General features: G+C 37.6%; 1 protein-coding gene across 4 annotated transcripts in view; it reads left to right on the forward strand.

Moving 5' to 3' along the window:
• The window catches only part of DOCK4 (dedicator of cytokinesis 4), a 256017-nt gene that overhangs the window by 111263 nt on the left and 126761 nt on the right, over positions 1 to 17993 (forward strand). For all 4 annotated transcript variants that reach the window (XM_040594831.1, XM_040594834.1, XM_040594832.1 and 1 more), the window contains exons 9-12: positions 13430 to 13511; positions 14127 to 14187; positions 16085 to 16217; positions 17680 to 17768. In XM_040594831.1, the coding sequence (XP_040450765.1) occupies positions 13430 to 13511; positions 14127 to 14187; positions 16085 to 16217; positions 17680 to 17768 (365 nt within the window). The remainder of the gene's footprint in view (positions 1 to 13429; positions 13512 to 14126; positions 14188 to 16084; positions 16218 to 17679; positions 17769 to 17993) is intronic.

The following is a 17993-nucleotide window of genomic DNA, read 5'->3' on the forward strand; positions in this document are numbered from 1 at the left end:
ATGGTTTGAATGAGGAAAAAAATCCTGTAAAACATGGAGTAACTCAGCTGTACTTGGATAATTTTTTTTTACTTTAAAATTTAAGTAATAGTTAATACATTGTTGGAGCTCCAAAGGAAGACTGGGAATGTATTTTTAATGTTTCAGCAGAGTGCAACAATCCTGTGTTCTGATGCTCTTTATTAGCTGCTTTATAGATCTACTGTAATGTGTGGTCACTTATGAGACTTGTGAAGGTTTTTTGGGTTTCTTCTATTACTAAGAAATTATCAGTAGCTTCTGTTCTGTGAAGTTGAAATATGAAGATGGTTAGATTCCCGGTATTTAGAGTACTGAAGAGTGTAGTGATCATTTGCTTTGGGAATATTTCCTCTTACCAGAACAAAAATTAATGAAATGAACCTTTTTTCCCTCAGATAGATCACACTTACAAAGCCAGTACTATGTACTTCCAAAAGATTACGCAGTTGCTGGTTTTGTAGGGGCAGATTTTCAGAGAAATAAAAGCACAAGTACTGATGATAGTATGTGCTTTTCACCCCTGCATGTTCATATCATTTACCCAATACAGCAGTTTATTGCAGTAGTGATGACCTTAGTGTAGCCACAGGGCCCACTTACACTGCAGCTATAAGAACACCAATCCTTTAATCAAAAATAGATTGATTTTATTTTTTTTTTCCTATCAGATCCTGGAAGGATCTCACTTATTAGCTTTTAATAGAATCAGTTTAATGGGTTGCAAGGGACAAAGTAACAGCTTAGCTGTTTTCCAGACAATGTGCATTATTCACTGAGATTCTGTTACCTTTATTCTTGACACAACAATATCCTACTGTTAAAAAACAGAAAACAAAAAAAATCCCAACCTGAAAGAAAATGTTTATCAGGTGACACTAAATACCTACCTTTCTATTGTAGGTACTGTAAGTTCATATTTATAGCTATCGAGAGATCTTACCTGTTATTTTTTTTAAGAGAATTTTGAAAACACCATCACCACTGGCCACTGTGTTACGAAAAAGGGAATGGAGGTTATTAAGCCCGCTGTCTACATTTGTTCAATTCAGACTGTGGACCCTCTTCTTGGCATTGTTGAGTATGCATAAGAACACTGCATCATCTCCTGCCCAAAGTCACAATTACTTTACTGACCTTTACATTTATGTAGGGTTTGTGCCTCTGTGTTATGCCAGCATACTGCTGTAGAAATTATTATTCTGAAATCTGCAGTGTAACAGACAGTTCTTGGGTAGCAGTGTGTTTTCTAAACCATTTTCTTAATGTTGTTATTTTTTCCAAATAGCAGTGCTATTAATAGGACAATTTAAAGCAGCACTTCAGAAAGATGGAGTGCAGTAAGATTTCTCTTTTATTGATACATACTTCGTGTCTGTGTCAATATGATATGAATGTCTTATCACAAAAGATTGATGGCTCTGGCCCCATCTGTGTGAGGAGCAGAGATAAGTTGGCATGCTAATCCTCCTTTTCCTATCACCTTGAATAACCTTGTTTGTAACTATCAAATTGCCCTCAAATGAGCACAGATTCTTAAGCAGCACAAAGAGGAATAGGCTGTTTATCCAAGGCTGGTGGAAACGAACTGCATTTTCTATTTTGTGAGTTTTTGATTATATGCTTAATGATTGTGTAAACTCCAGACCGTATCAAAAAATGAGAAGATTACCCTTCCTTTGCTGTGCTCTTAACCTCACCTTTTTGGTGACATTCACACACAGCATCAGTCTTTTTATGCCTTTCTTCTTTCAGTTCTGCTATTACTTTAAATCAGTTAAATCACTTGCCAAAAGCTGAAATCCACATTTTGTTGGTTAAGATATTTACTACTCTGTGTTCTAAGTTACCTTTCCAGTTTATTTTGTTTTGGGTGGGGGTTTTTTGTTTTGGTGGGTTTTTTTTGGTTTTTTGTTAGGTTTTTTTCAGAAAAAAGCCATAACGTCAGTGTTTCTCCCTCTGAGAAACACATACTCCTCTCCTCCTTGTTCTATGAAAAGGATTTGGTATAGTAAGAGAATGTTTTAAGTCATTTTTTTGCTACCTCCATCAGCATCTTCAAACCTGAGATCTGCTCTGTTCTAGCACAGCTCAAACAACCTAACTTTTAATCATCCCTCTAACTGAAGTTTACACAGCAGACTGTTGTTAATTATTAACAGTTAGAACAACAGCAAGGAAGGACTTGGATACCTTTTGAATCAAGCTGGTAATACATTTCCATTACCCAGAATGCTCATTACTGAGAGCCCAAGATGTCTGTCTTCAGAGGTATCGCTGTGGCCTCTCTTGAGCAAGAGCTCAAAGATTCAATATTACTTCAACCATGTAAGTGGGTTACACTTGAGTTTCAGTATCTACTGCTCCAGATATCGCCACTCTAAATGCAGGAGACTTGAACGGTTAAATTCTTTGTTGCTTTTGAACAAAGTTGAACCTGGAGATGGAGAATATATTTGTGAAGCTGTAGGGTGTGTACTCAGTTACAGAAGTTATTAAAAAATACAGAAGAGAAATCCTGTGTGGATGGCCCTCTAGCTAATGAAAATGTTGCATGTTGTTGTGAAGAACAGTTCGTTAATTATTAATTGTTAATTAACCAGTCATTTGGAACTTCAGGGCAAGTAAAGCCAAGTGATAAAGTGTTGTAGCCTGGCAGTTATTAACTCACAGATAGAAGATGAAGAAGAATGTGTAAAGAACCTCATTTCTCTAAAGATCCAAATGACCCAGCTATCTGTCCATGCTGCCTTTGTGTGGTACTTACACATAATCAGAAAAGCGCAGCATGGTTGGGGTTGGAAGGGAACTCCAGAACTCTTCTGATCTAACACCCCTAGAGCTGGTTGCCCAGAACCATGCCCAGATGGCTTTCAAATGTCTCCAAGGATGGAGACTCCACAACCTCCTTAGGTACCCTGTGCCAGTGCTCTGACAGTCTCACAGTAAAGAAATTGTTTCCTGATGCTCAGAGGGAGCTTCCTGTGCTTCAGTTTGTGTTTACTGCCTCTTGTACTGTCACTGGGCACCACTGAAAAGGGCCTGGCACTGTCCTTTTTGTACCCTTCAGATATTTATGTACACTAATAAGGTCCCTTCTGAGCCTTCTCCAGGCTAAACAGTCCCAGCTCTCTCAGCCTTTCTCTACAGTCCCTTAAACGTCTTCATGGCCCTTTTTGGACACTTCTTCATGGTTCCCTTGTACTGGGGAGCCCACATCGGTACGCAGTACTCCAGGTGTGGTGTAACCAGTGCTGAGTAGAAGGCATAAGGATCACCTCCCTGAACCTGCTGGCAATAAGTTGTCTAATGCAACTCAGGATGCCATTGTCTCTTTTGCCATATTTTTTGCCACATTACTGGCTCATGTTCAACTTGATGTTCACCAGGACCCTCAGATCCTTTTTTGCCAAGCTGCTTTCCAGCTGAGTAGCCTCCAGTATATACCAATGCCTGGGATCATTCCTCCCCAGGTGCTGGGCTTTTCACTTCCCCTGGCTGAACCTCAGGAGGTTCCTGTCAGCCCATTTCTCCAGCCTGCTGAGATCCCTCTGGATGGCAGCCCAACCCAGTTTAGTATTATCAGCAAACTTGCTGATAGTACGCTGTGCCACATCATCCAGATCGTTCAGCACCATTCTGGCCATTCAGCCAGTTTTCAAGCCACCTTGCTATCTGCTCATCCAACCCATATATCAACAGCTTGTTTTGGAGGATCTTATAGGACATAGTGTCAGAGGCCTTACTGAAGTCCAGGTAGATACTATCCACTGCTCTCCCCTCGTCTACCAGGCCAGTTATGTCATCATAGAAGTTTTATCAAGTTAGTCAAGAAGTTTCAGTTCAGAACCACCTGCTAATTAATTTCAACTTCTTGATGGTTCTTTTTGTAGCATGCTTATCATACAAGTAATTTCCTGCTAGATATGTTACTTTGGGCTTTTTTTATTGTATATGATGTGTGTGTCTATTATTTCTTTCCATGTTCTTTCCAGACACTTGATTATTTTAACATCAAAGAAGAGAGCAAAATAGGTTTGGAAATAGTTTGGAGGGCACTTTAAAACCAGATCTGGAAATCATTTTTGATGGTGCAATGGATTTCAAATATAAAAGCTGGAGAGAGAGAGAGAGGGATAAAGAATTTATATATATGTCCGTACATGCACACACATGAGTTGATATTCAGATTTTCTGCTTTAGTAGTACAATATCTCATTGTTCAATATTGAGGTTTTGTATTTCTGAATCTCATAGAAATTCAGAGGTTTTATTATTAAATAATGCTGCATAAGGAGAGAGGGTTTGTTTCTACCGTGATCTATGAGAATGAACATTGTCCTGAGGAAAAAAGTGTGCGTTTTTCTTCAGTTGTTTAAGGATATGTTTTAACCGTATCTCAGACAAAGTTGCCTGATCCCAACAGCACAGAATTTCTGGGACAAGTGAAAACTGACTAGAGAGGCAGAGTTCAGACTGGACTTTGCAGTTTTTCAACAACACAGAATTTTTGTGAAGAAAAAAATTATGTACATGAAAGTGTGCTCAGTACAATGCCATACCATATGCTACATGCAACCTAGGTGCTTCTCATAATTTTTAAGCTGTCATTAGTTGATAGGCTACTCTGCCTTTTCCCCTTAATATATTTTTTTCATATGCATAGCCTTCACTGCATTAATACTGTTCCTTGGAAATTATTACTTGGGTACCTCCACATTATCCGTGGTCTCCATACGAATGTGCCTGCTATGCAGGACAGGGATTTGAGCTAATGCAGGTAGCAGGGTTTCTGGTGGAGGGAGCAGCCTGTGGGAATCAGAAGCAATGAACTAGCTCAGGGCTACTTTTCCTTTATAGTATTTCCACAAAAGCATAATCTGCACTTTTCCTGGATTACAGCACAGGGTATCTCAGTGTTATTTTCAGCTTCCTGCGTGGTCTGCACAAAAATATCTCATCTAGCATGGTATTAAAACTTGTGCCACAGCAAATTCCACAAAATCAGTGTGTGTGTGTTCGTGTATATATATATATATATATATACGCACATCTCATAGATACAGAAGAGATTAAAGCATCTTGGATTTTCTGGCTAGCAGACCCTTTTAATTAGTCACTTATTACTCTGTTTTGTCCCTTTTCCGAAACAAGATAAAACAGAACCAGCCTGATTTTATTTACTTCCTGCCCGTTCAGGAGGTAATCCTGATTTTAGCAGGAGAGTTGAAACACCTCAAAGGCAATGCACAGATCACTTTGGCAACAGAGCAGCCACTGCTCTGTTAACAGTCCTTTATGCATTTAGAATAAAAAAAACCCCCTCTTTAGATGGGTAACTTGGTATGTACGTTTGTGAATATAGTAGCTAATTTTTTTTTTAAAAAGTCATCCTTTGTATTGAGATAAATATACATACACACTCAGTATATAAGCAAGCTTAATCATTTCACTGTTGGCTTTAAGGTACATGGTAATTTGCCCTTGTGGACAAGGATGTATTTGGTGTGATTGTAACTGCAAGTAAATACAGGGTTATAAAAAATAGCTTAAAAGAGAAGCCTGAAGTTTCAGAAACTTTAAAAGCTTCTCTTCAGAAAATGTGCCTCATTTTTTCCAGTTATTCATTGTGAGCAGAAAGATTCCTATGTGCAGGAATATAGTCAGGATGTATATAATTAGTCAGCCTTTTCTTGGCAGGAGTAGTGAAGTAGTAAAAATCATAGGGCTTCTCTGCTTGGATCCTAGGTGAGGAGAAATTCTGGAGCAGGAGTTGTCAGAGGTGATTGCAAAAGAGTTGAGTCTTGGTCCCAGTCAGACTGGAAATGTGAAAGATGTGCTTCAAGGGAATAATACTTTTTGCTTGAGAATACTGACTTGAGCTGCCTGCTGTGGAGCCACACCACAGCAAAGGTCAAAACACTAAAGGTGTGGCCCAGTCAGTCAGTGTGCCCTATTAATTATGTTTTCATTTGTTTTACAAAGCATAACAGTTCTGAAAGCGAAGACACGCTCACTGTAACTAACAGCCTTGGCCTATGAAGTACTCAAGATACAATAATCAAACATTGGAACTTGAGCCTCTTTGTTACCCCATGAGTATTCAGGGTACATACTTTACATTGTGAGAAGATGTTGGTTTGTTCGGGTTTTTTTACCCTGAATCTGGTTTTGACCTGAAAACTGTTCTGGATTTAGAAAGGTTGGTATCTTACAAAGATTTCTGTAGGTCTGTCCACTTTTTCCTTTGTACCTATTAATATTTATATTTTTTTAGCTTTTGGATATTGGTAGCAAAAATGTATTTTATTTATTCCTCACAAATAAGTAATTTTTTTGGTAGCTCAGTTTTCCATAGTCATCAACAACAATAGTAATAAGCAGATATGATTCACATAGTGGAAAGAATGTGTATGAAAGGAATGTCTGGCACAGCTTTATTCTCCTGCCGAATAATTTGGCCTTGCAGTAGTTTCTGTAATAAATGCCTTTTCTACAGATTTGTATTGCACTTCATTGCCAGGTGATCAAAAGTGTTCATCCTGGCTTTAAGAGGTTCTAGATGGCTTGGTAATGCTTTTTTTGTGTGCTGGTTTTGTCTGGGGTAAATTTAGTTTTCTTTGCAGTAGCTAGGGTGGAGCTAAGTTTTGGATTTATGCTGGAAACAGTGTTGCTAATTTAGGAATGTTTTAGTTATTGCCTGGCAATGTTTACACACTCGCCTTCTCTGTTCCTCATCCCACCCCACCAGTGGGTAGGCTGGGGGTGCACGAGAAGCTGGAAGGGGACACAGCCAGGACAGCTGACCCCAACTGTCCAAAGGGATATTCCATACTGTATGATGTCATGCTCAGCCATATAAAGCTGGGGGAAGGAGTGAGTTACGGTGTTTTGCCTTCTCAAGTAACTGTGAGGCATGATGGAGCCCTGGTGTCCTGGAGATGGCTGAACACCTGCCTGCCCATGGGAAGCAGTGAGTGAATACCTTCTTTGGTTTTCCTTGTGTGTGTGGCTTTTCTTCTACCTTTTAAACTGCCTTTATCTCAACGCACAAATCTTTTCACTTTTACCTTTCTGATTCTTTTCTTCATCCCACTTGGAGAGAAAGTGAGCAAGCAGTGGTGTGGTGCTTATTTGCTAACTGGGTTAAACCATGACATTTTTAGAAATCATTCATTTAATCTGACTTTGTGCAATGCTGTGTAACTTGCTGTCATTAATGAGACATTTTTGATAAATTGCTCTTTAAATACTGACCATTCTTGAATTGCAGTAGAATAACATTTTACTTCGGGGTAGCATTCCAAATGTTTTTTGAGGAGTTGGCATTTCAGTAAGCCATTGGCCTGACTGCCCAGACTGTCCTATTCAGCAGTTGTACAGGAACTGCTGTGTGTGACTTTACAGCAAAATAACTACGTTTGTGGATAAGTAAAATGAGGTAGATATGGTAGGAGTGAGTTTCTAAAAAAAAGGCACTAGTGTAGTCTAGCAAGAATATGCTTTTGAAAGGGTTTGGTTTTGTATTTTATGGGGAGACAGAGCCTGGTTTTATCTTTCATGTTGCCTCAAATCAACAGGTACATATGTGTTGGTCCCAGGTGTGAGGGTATGTTAGAAATTAGTTGTATTGCCTGATGTAACTCAGTTCCTCTCATGAATGCCCATATTCAGTGAAACAAATGTACCTATTTACTGTCTGAAGAGTCTTTTTCAAATATCTTCTGCTTGCTGCGGTTAGAGTAAGTGTGCTAGTTAATACAGACCTTTGATCTGATCTTCTGTATATAGATGCTTTTTTTAAAGCAGACAGACCAACCCAAGCAAGAGGAACCTGTGCTATCGGTCTTTCATGTGCATTAACAAATAATCCTCTTACTGTTTGTCTTGTAAAAATTGGAAAGTAACAGGAGAAATAGCTGTTTTTAATTGCAGTGATAAAAGCACTGAAAGAGATGAGCTTAAACAATTAGGCACATTCAGAAATGAATGCAGCGTTAGAATAGTGGTATGTGTACCAGCCATGACATATTAGTGATGGATTTAGGTAATGATGAGATATATTCAAAACCAGTGGTATTCTGGTGGGTTTACGGATCATCTTCCTGAGAATATATTGCAGTTGCACTGGCTACTGGCAAAGGGCATATTAGGGTCAGCACAGAAATTTAGACTTGCTGTTTGTAAACCCCCAAATGGTGATTAATACAGAGAAGCCCAGGTGTTGTTGGAGGGAAGGGATTTTTCTTAAACGTTATTTATTCCCTTCACGTCTACCAATTCCTCCTGTTCTCTTTGAGTTTAATTTCCATTTTTTTGGGAAGATACAGCAGATTGTTTGTATCTATGCTGTTACCTCAGTGACTAAGATAAAATGACTGTAATTCAGCTTGAAGGATCTGTAGCTCTGTGCACCAGTAATGCTGTACTGTAAAATGTTTATCCATGGTGGCAGACTAAGCTCACTATTAGTGAGAGCTCTGGCTTCTGGTGTATGTTGTTTCTTTAGTTGTAAATACCTGCTAAAAGATTCCAGTATATTGTCTTTCTTTTAAAACTGTATTTTCTTTCTCTGGATCCTGGTACCTCATGAAAAATAGTTTAAAACTACTGCTTGCTAGCTCTCCAAGAGATGTGTGATGCCATCTTTCAGTTAAAATACAGGTGCAAATGGCTAAAATAATGTAGGTTGTGTTAATAAAAAATAATTTCTCAAGGCTGTCTTCAGAAAATAATGAGATAGGAGAAGATGAAAGCAGGAGCTTGAGTTAGCTACATGTCTGTTTTTCTTTCCTCCCATCTTCCTTTCTGCTTTCCCTTTTCTTTTTTTCCCTGTTAACTATACAGCTAACCAAGGGAAATTGGGCTCCACAGCATAAAGTTAATGTATGAAAATGTTGTTTTTCTTCTTCCCCATGTTGCCAGCATGGCTAGGAGACATGAAGATAAGCTTTGATATATCGTCATAATATTGTTTTGTTTGGTTTATTTTTGTTGGTGTTAATGCTTTGATCTTTATCTGAAATTGCCCAAAATCTTATTTTTATAGTACTTATTCTTCCTTTTCTCTCCCTGTTTCCTCACTGCTACTTATTTTACAGTTAGAAATTTGAGTATTGTTTTCATAAGTGCCTAACAAGTAAAATACAGGGGCTGATTTACTGTGGAACAGCTTGTACTGCTAAGTCATGTTGTCACACTTATCATTCAGTTATTCTCTGATTAAGAATAATTTTTAAGGCTTTTCTGTCTTTACTTCACTAACTTATGACATGTTGTACCACATTTCTCTGCATTTCACCACTAAATATGAGGGTAACATTTTGGTCTGATCTTGGTTTTGTAAGTCAAAGAGCCTTTAGCTGTAAATGAAGTCAATTCAAATTCAGGTTCTTAATGAACAACCATTAACGATGTTCTGGAATGTGATAAACTTGAGCTGGTGAATTATGTCGCAGTATTCTCTTACTGTGGCTCATTATTTGCTTTAGAAATCACTGTAACCTGTATTTAAGTAGAGAGCATTTATAAAGATGTCTGGAAGTGAAGCTATACTAAGAGCTATGACTGTTTGATGACATAGCTTTAATACAGGGATATGCCGTGTGGTATAAATCTGGCTGGTGGTTGGTGTTGTTTTTTTTTTTTTTGATGGTGTGTTTATAAATCATAGAACAAGCAATCTGTCTAGACTGGTAACATGTGACTGGTAACATTTTCCTGCTAATACTAAGGAAATAGGGGTCACTTAGGAAAATAGAACAGTTTATGGCTGTGTTTCTTTTAAATGCGTGTGTTAAGCCTGCAGATTTGGAACACATTGTTACTTCGCTAATACACGGGAAGTTACAGTACAAAAATCCCTTGTTGACCTTCTTAAATTAATCTCTCCAGCATTAGTTATTTCCTTATTTTCAGTGGGAAGACAGCAGAGTTGAAATGTGTACAGCATGTTTAAGTGGCAAGATTGGTGCTTATAAAAAATTAATTGCAGTCTAAACTAGAATATAGAATAAAAAATCATCTTAATACAAAGGAAAGGTATTTCTGCTTTGGGGTACTGCTGTGTGTATTTACCGTACGTTTGTATGTATAACTGACTGCTGAGAAAACTGCTGTGCAATATGATGCTAGCCCTGGATTTCACCCTCTGGAGATTTTGCTGCTGTTTGAAGCCAAGCTTTCAGATCTTGGGAATTCTGTCATCATTTTGTTTTAAGAAGGCTGTTTACTTTTCTTAACCATTTTCTAACCTGTTCGTCTGTATAGAGATCTTAGAAATGATATATAAATGCACATGCTCTCTGTACTTAGATTTAACATTGCCTTTTTTTTTCCTCATAATCGTATAAGTCTAACTGCTTCCATTTGGTCCCTGGTAATGTTCAAAGATAACTGTTTTAATCTGAGCTGTAACTGGTACTGTGATACATTTCAAGCAAAAAATGTATCAAAGCACTAAACAAGGATTAAGATTTTTATTTTTATTTGTTGTTTTTAGTTTGCTTTTTTTCATCACCACTGGGTCCTACCCTTCAGTCAAACAAAATTTCAAATTCAAATGAGGAAATTAGGTCTGCATAACCATTACATGTCTGTTGCAATCAGTGCATTTCTTTGTGGCATGACAAAAGTCCCTGGCTTTTAATTGTGTTGTGAGTCGTAATCTCATGGTCTGTGAGTGTAAGCAGAGCTTGAAAATTTCATATTGTAGTGGATAGTGAGTAGGAAGCTTTCAAAAGATGTGCCTTTGTTTCTGCAAAATGTAAGCTTCGATAAAAATAGAATACACTCCCAGTTAAAGTCAGTATTTGCCAGTTTCATAGGTAAACTATGCAGATAGTTTATCCACAGCAAGATAGTTTCTTATTGAATGATATTTTTCTTTGACCCAACATGTCTAGTGGTTGCTTTAAAGAAAAAAAAGAGATGTAGTGAAATGTGGTGTGTACGTGTGTATTACTTTTAAATAGTTCTACAGACTGAAGACAAGGTGGTAAAATTTAGAACCACCTTGTATTGGCCAAACTTGTATTGATGCATACCAGTGCACTGCAGTGCACTGCAGGCTTCAGTGCACAAAAGCTGTGTTGTTACTGCTGGAACAGAGACTTTTTTCTTTTTATTCAGTTTTGTGTGGTGCCCAGCATAGTGGGGTCTTAAAACTTTAGCTGCTTCGGTAATACAAGTACTAATTCTTGCTCAATGTACACTAACTTTGTGTGAGACCTATAAAGAAAGCTCTGCACTTTTTTCTGCTGTATTTTCTCATACTGCAAATGAGTTAAATTTAAATGAAAGGGCAAAATTATTTGAAAACCATTTTTAAATCAACAGCAAAATACCAACTTGTTTCTCTGTAAAAATATACTCACATAAACAGTCTTTAAAACTCAGTTTTAATGTTTCTATGGAGACCTAAGCTGGAGAAGTTGACGGTATCATGAAACATGGATATTTCTGAGAAAATAGCATTTTCATGCTTTAAGGTATTTGAGTTCAACTCTGCTATTCTTAGGTTCTACCTTTTATGTTGTCTGATAAAAAGGCTGCATAGCTGAAGATTGCACAAATGTTTTCAAATAATCATAATAAAAAATTCTAAGCTTTTGTACTTTCAGCCTAGATATCTGGCACATAAAAAAAATAAAGCGTTCTCCAGACATAATTCCTAAGAAATGTGCTCTTGAGTGTAACAGCATCCTGGGCTGTGCCACCAAGAGCATGGAAAGTTGCTTAAGGGAAGCAATCATCTACTGCGCAGCATTGGTTAGACACTGCCTGTTAGGATCCTCCATACGAGACCAATAGTGATGAACTGAAGTGAGTTCAGCAGGAGGTCTCATGTTGTTTGTGAGCAGGAGCTCCTGCCCTGGGAGGTCAGGCAGAGTCAGTGGGACCTCTTCAGGCTGGAGAAGAAGCAGTTTTGAGGGAAGCCTGTACCTTGTACCTACACGAAGATCAGTAACATCAGTAGTGCGTGGTGGGATAATGGGAGACAATGGGTGTAAATTGAAATAAGAGAAGATCCATCTGGATATATAAAAAAAAAAAAAAAAAATTGAGGACAGCCGGACACTGGAATAGGCTTTCCAGAGTGACTGTGTGGTCTCCATAACTGAAGGTTTTCAAGACCTGACTGGCTAAAGCTCTGAGCAAGCTCATCTTGCCTTACAGCTGACCCTGCTTCGAGCAGGAGGTTAGATTTAGAGGCCTTTTGAGGTCCCTTTCAATGTGAATGAATGATTCTGTGAATGATCAATGCAGATTTTCTACAAGGCAAATACTGGTGCAATAAAGATTTAATTAGTCTCAGAGTTGGATCTTATCCAGCATATTCCTAGTGATTTTCCAGCTGCATTTTTGAAAAGCTGTGGATGGTATAGAGCAGTGGTAAACCATGTTTACCCTCTGGGATAAGCAGAAGAGGTGGATAAGGCTGAGAAAAAAACTAGTTGCACTTGGGAAATTTTGTTTCCGATTTGACCATTACAGGGCATTCTGACTCAAATATCTGACCAGCTGGGGCTGGGGGTGAGAGAGCGGAGAGCAACATATGTAACACTTTTACTTCTTTGCTTTTCCCATCTTCCACATCTCTAACTGCAGAAATATGTTTGTTACATTTCCTATGAAGCTGTATCTTGGAAAAAATTATCAAAAGCATGGGAAGTTTGGTTTTTCATAAACTTCTCATGTGTGAATTGCCAAGTTTACTCAGAGATTATCCATAATGGACCTACTGTCAAATAGGAATGTTTCAAAAAGCAATTTCTCTTTCAGTGGGATCTTATGCCCTTTTCTATTCTGAAGTAAGTACTAATACCGTGGAGAATTTTTATCAGCTGCAGCATTTAACACTCTGCAGTAGATTGCAAAACAGAATTCTGAAAATGAAATTTACCTTGCTGGAAGTTCCAGGATTCTTAAAAGACTGCTAAAATCAGTGTACTGTAGTTGAGAGATTTTGATAGAATTAAGTAGGACAAATGTCCCCTGGGACCATCTTCCTCTCTATGAAAAAGAATATTGGTTGAACACAAGCGTGGCAATGTTGACATTTGTTTAGCAGGAATTGATGCCAACGTACTATGCATCTAATTTCAGTGCTACGATAAATGGGTTTTATTGCTTGTATTTCTCTGTGTACTGGGATATACAATATCATTCTTCCACATGACAATCAATCTTCTGTTTTGTATTGAGTTTTTAGTAATTTTTTTGGATGATAAGTAAATTACCACCCTTCACTAGTCTCTCTTTTTTTTTTTAATTGATATGGCTGAGACTTAGAAACAAAGTATTTCATCATTTGTATCTCGAGAAAGGTTACATATGGAAATAAAATCAAGATGATATCTGTTTTGCTGTAGTGTTGTTCAACATATCTGTCATATGTGTTTTCTTACAGTGAAAGATTTTTTTTAAGACTGAATAGAAATGGTTTGCCAAAATGTCCAGAAAAGCCTGAAAGACACTGTTCTCTCTTTGTGGTGAGTTCTTGCTGTTCTCAATCGTTATTGTGCTGGGTATTGAAAATCAAGTTGAATTAAATTGTTATTCTGTGGTTGACTCAGAACTACTCCCTAAGCTTGTATGTACAGTGTTATGATCATCAATTCTAAAGGCTGGTTGAGGTGTATTGCTGAACTCCCAAACTGAATGTTTTCTGGCAGTATGCAAGCACTCATATAAGCCTCCGCATGGGCATATATGCCAGTCTTTCTCCCTGAAACAAGGACCAGTTAGCTTTCCTCCTTGTCCTTTTTACACCCAAAAGATTGTTTGTGTAATGCTGCCTGTACTTTCAGAATATTTGGAATTGCACAAACGTATCACTGCTGTTTAAGGCATGCAGTGAGTATCTTATGTCTGTCCACTGATTTTGATGCAGTATGGCATATTCTAGCCCACCATGTTTTAGGACAGTAATTTTGAGTGTATGACCACCAATTTAAAGTGTTAAAGCGATAATTTGTTAACGCTGTATAAATGAACTCCCTGTTCATTTATCACTTTCACTGTCAGTGAAAGCGGTGTGTAAAGATCTCTTTACGTGTCACATTTTAATCAGGAGTCAGAAATAATGAGGTTCTGTTCTTACACAGGATTTGGGTAGCAGTGAACTCAGGAAGGACATCTATATCACTGTGCACATTATCCGAATAGGTAGGTATAATTATCTGTGAGTAGAAATCTTACATTTGTTAAACATATGGCAGTAAATAAATCTGCTTGGGGTCAGCTTTGGGATTTGTTAGATTAGCTAGGCCTTGGAATAAATCTTTTGAAAAGAAAATGGCTGGGTTTTGATGCAAAAATTGCTATGGATTTCTCAGCATCGTTTTGTGTTGTTTTTCAAGTGTACTGCTAACAGAGTTTAGATGCAGGGTATTTTGTTACAGAAAACAAAAGGAAAATGTCAAATATGAACTGTGTTAAGATGATGGAATTGTCATTGGAGAGTCCATTCTTGTTCCAAAGAGTAATTTCAAGCATCCTTTTTTCATAGAAAAACTTGCCTGGAAATTTAGTGTACGGAACTAGTATATTTTATCTGATGTATATGTGAAATTGTTCAGATGAATTTTGTATTCCACCTGAGCCCTTTAAAAAGGGAAAGAGGGAAAGAAGTGGAGAAGGTATCATAATAATTTTAATCCCTGATGCTATAGATGGATATCAAGTCCTCTAGAACAAAGTGGAAGAGAAGTGTACACTTGTGTTAGGTATTTCAAGAAGTTATCTTCTGGCTTACAGATGTGAAACAGTAATCTTTGGGTCTGCTTCTGAACTCTTTAGATACACTGTTTTCTCTGTAAACTGTCTCAGTTGTTGCATCAGTGAAGCCCTAAGTATTACTTTTCTTCCTATTTTTGGAAAATATTTTGGTTTGAAATACAGTTGCTTTAACTTGTACTGAGTTTGGAAACAACTTGTTATAAAGTAAACACTAATTTACAGCTTTGAGGAATAGTTTTTCCTTGCATTTTCGTGCTGCTGTAGTGTTTCATCAGAATTTCAGAATGCAGTGTTTTGCTTTTATTAGCAAGCATTGGAAAAAGGCATAATGAGCTGATATAATGGAAGTATATTTTGTAAGAATAAATGCTTTAAATAAGGGGTAAAAATTTTCCTATTGTATTGTTTTAAAATCTCAGTCAAGTTTGTAAATGAACCATTGAAAGATTAAGAAGTGGAAATAAGATTTATATGCTGCATAGTGTGAAAATGAACGATTACTCTTCTAGCCCTGCGATGCATAGAAATATTTGGAGGAGGCATTGCCCTGCAGTGACTGCAATCATAGGCTTTTCTTGTCAGAATTTAAGACTTCGTGGGAAAGATGCATAGCTACCAGTGTACAATTGAATAAAATGGTTAGAAAGAGGCCAGTTTCAAAGGCCAGGAATGCAGCAAGAAGATTGATCAATTGTATTTAAATCAAATACAAAAGGCTAGGAAAAATATTTTTTTCAGATCTGTTTTCCTTGGCTGTCTTCTTTCTTTCCTTATCATAAATTCTGCTGCCCTTTGTCATCTTTCCTCCCCATGTTTCATCTCTACTTGATTTTTCTGCAGCTGGCTGCTTATTCCCTTGCTAACCAGTTGCCTATTTGGAAACAGTGTTTGATTACTAAACTGTAATGGCTCAATCAAGACACCTTCTGTATAAATCACAGGTAGCAACAATCACAGTAAAAGAATTCTTAGTGGACAGCAAATATTGAACGCTCTGTCATGTCTGAACTCTAAATTTAATTTGATGGTGTCATGAATGCTATTGCTGAGTATCAGAAAGTGTTGTTTGAGTGGGTGTCATGAGAGGATGAGCAGTACCTCTGGTCTAAGACCTTTCAAGATTACTACATATTTAGTGGACTTCCTCTCCTGTTTGTTACCCTAAGGTAGTCTAAAGATGGACCAGATTTACAATGAGTACACTTGGCATAGTCTACTTAGACCTGTCACCATAGTGAGCTGGATTACCCTCTGCCTCCCTTCTGTGCTTTTAAGAGAGACAGTTCCATGGATTATGCATCAAAAATATATTTTTGTTTGGCAGGACGAATGGGAGCTGGAGAGAAGAAAAATGCCTGCAACGTACAATACAGAAGACCCTTTGGCTGTGCAGTCCTTAGCATTGCAGATTTGTTGGCAGGAGATTCAAAGGATGACCTCGTCTTAAAAGTGTACATGTAAGGAATGTTTTTTTCTTAATTTTTATAAGTTTCTTACAGTCAGTATGCATCAGAAGCAGTGGTGTTAAATGCAGTGCAAGCAAATAGCTGTAGCTTCATTCTGCAAAAAAAGTGTAGTAGCTAATTTTTTGTTAGTTTGGAAATTTTTGCTAGTTCTACAGATGTGTTTATAAAGTGGCATAATATTAAAGATAAAGGTTACATCGTTTTAGTTTTCTGTATGTTTCAGTGCATTTTGCATCCTTGTAAGAGCTTCTGGAGCGCTCTTTTTATAGCATCATGAAGTGCTCTTAGGATTTATTTAAATGCTGTGCTGCCTAGGCAGCTAGTGGAAGTATTTTATAACTACAGAAAAAAAGCAGAGTATCTGTTTGTGAATTTAAGCAGTTATATAGATTTTAAAATGATTGGTTAATTAAATAGTGGATTTTGGCTGATAGTAATTGAAAGAAAGTTCAATTTTCTAGTTATAGCAACACAGTGTATGTGTTTTCCTGCTTACCTTGAACACTATAGTGAGAACACTTCTGTGGAGTGGTCTGTTCTAAGTATATAAAGCTGGGACACATCATGCACATGAGGAAGTTCTGTCATTCACGGGGTTAGCACTCAAATCTTGAAGGCATGGAATTCTTTCAGGCAGCCTTTCTCTTCTCCTCTGTATCCCTCCGTGCTGAATTATAGCTGCTGGCATCAGTGCTGCAGAAAAGCAATTTAGTGTGGCAGTGGATGTGTGGGCTGGCTCTTATTTAGACTCCCAAGACACCAAAGTCAGAGAAGTGTCTGTTGTTGGCTAACAAATCGTTAGATTTATCTGCCTATTATATTTTTTTTTAATCTTGCCTGTTTATTTTAAAATAACAAAAGCAATGGAAGAAGAAATGCTGCTCAAAACCAGATTTGATGCTAAGACTAACTCCAGTCTACACCATGAAAAGTGGTGATTAGAACATGGTCAATTTTTTCTTATGGAAAAGCAACTATTTTCTAAATGTATACTGAAACGTAATTTGTTCTTTCATCAAGTACCTCCTGAAGAACACGTCCTATTTTAAATAAATCTGAAATGTGCAGCACCAATTTTTCTGTCTGCTAAGACCAACTCTGCGTCCTGCGTCTCTTCTTGAGTGTCACAAGATAGATTTCTGTGTGGTTTAGTGCTGAAGGATAGATCTATACAGATGATGAACTTGGTCACGGCTGAGTTCCTGAGTATAATTGCTTATCTCTTTCTCCCACCCTTTGCCACATGAAGCAGGTATTTCCATGGTGCCCTTTTCAAATGGTAAGAACACTCTAACCCTTTCCATTGAGACACAGGCAGTTTTGTGGGGCTTTATTAGCTCCTGTTGTATTATTAGTTTCATGAACAAAAGAGGATTTGTGTAGGGATTTGGTGAAGCCAATCTGAAAAACTTGTGTTCCTATTTCAGAGTTAAGAAAATTATCATTTTTCTAGGTGCAACACAGAGAGCGACTGGTATCAGATACATGAAAATATTATTAAAAAGCTGAATGCACGTTACAACTTGACAGGCTCCAATGCAGGTGAGTAAGTTGCCACATTCTGTTTGCATTCTTAGGGTTTCCTTTAGTTTGCAAATGAAGTGGCTCTATTTTAAGAAGGATCAATGTCTAGGAAATAAATATTCTTTTCACATAGAGGAAAATACTTATATTGGATGAAAATGTATGATATTGCTGTTCATGTGCACATTTAAGAAAAAAGTCACTGATTTTCTTCAAGGAACTATGCAATTAAACTTCTGGTTT

This window comes from Falco naumanni, chromosome 5 (genome assembly GCF_017639655.2).
Source record: "Falco naumanni isolate bFalNau1 chromosome 5, bFalNau1.pat, whole genome shotgun sequence".
Taxonomy (NCBI): domain Eukaryota; kingdom Metazoa; phylum Chordata; class Aves; order Falconiformes; family Falconidae; genus Falco; species Falco naumanni.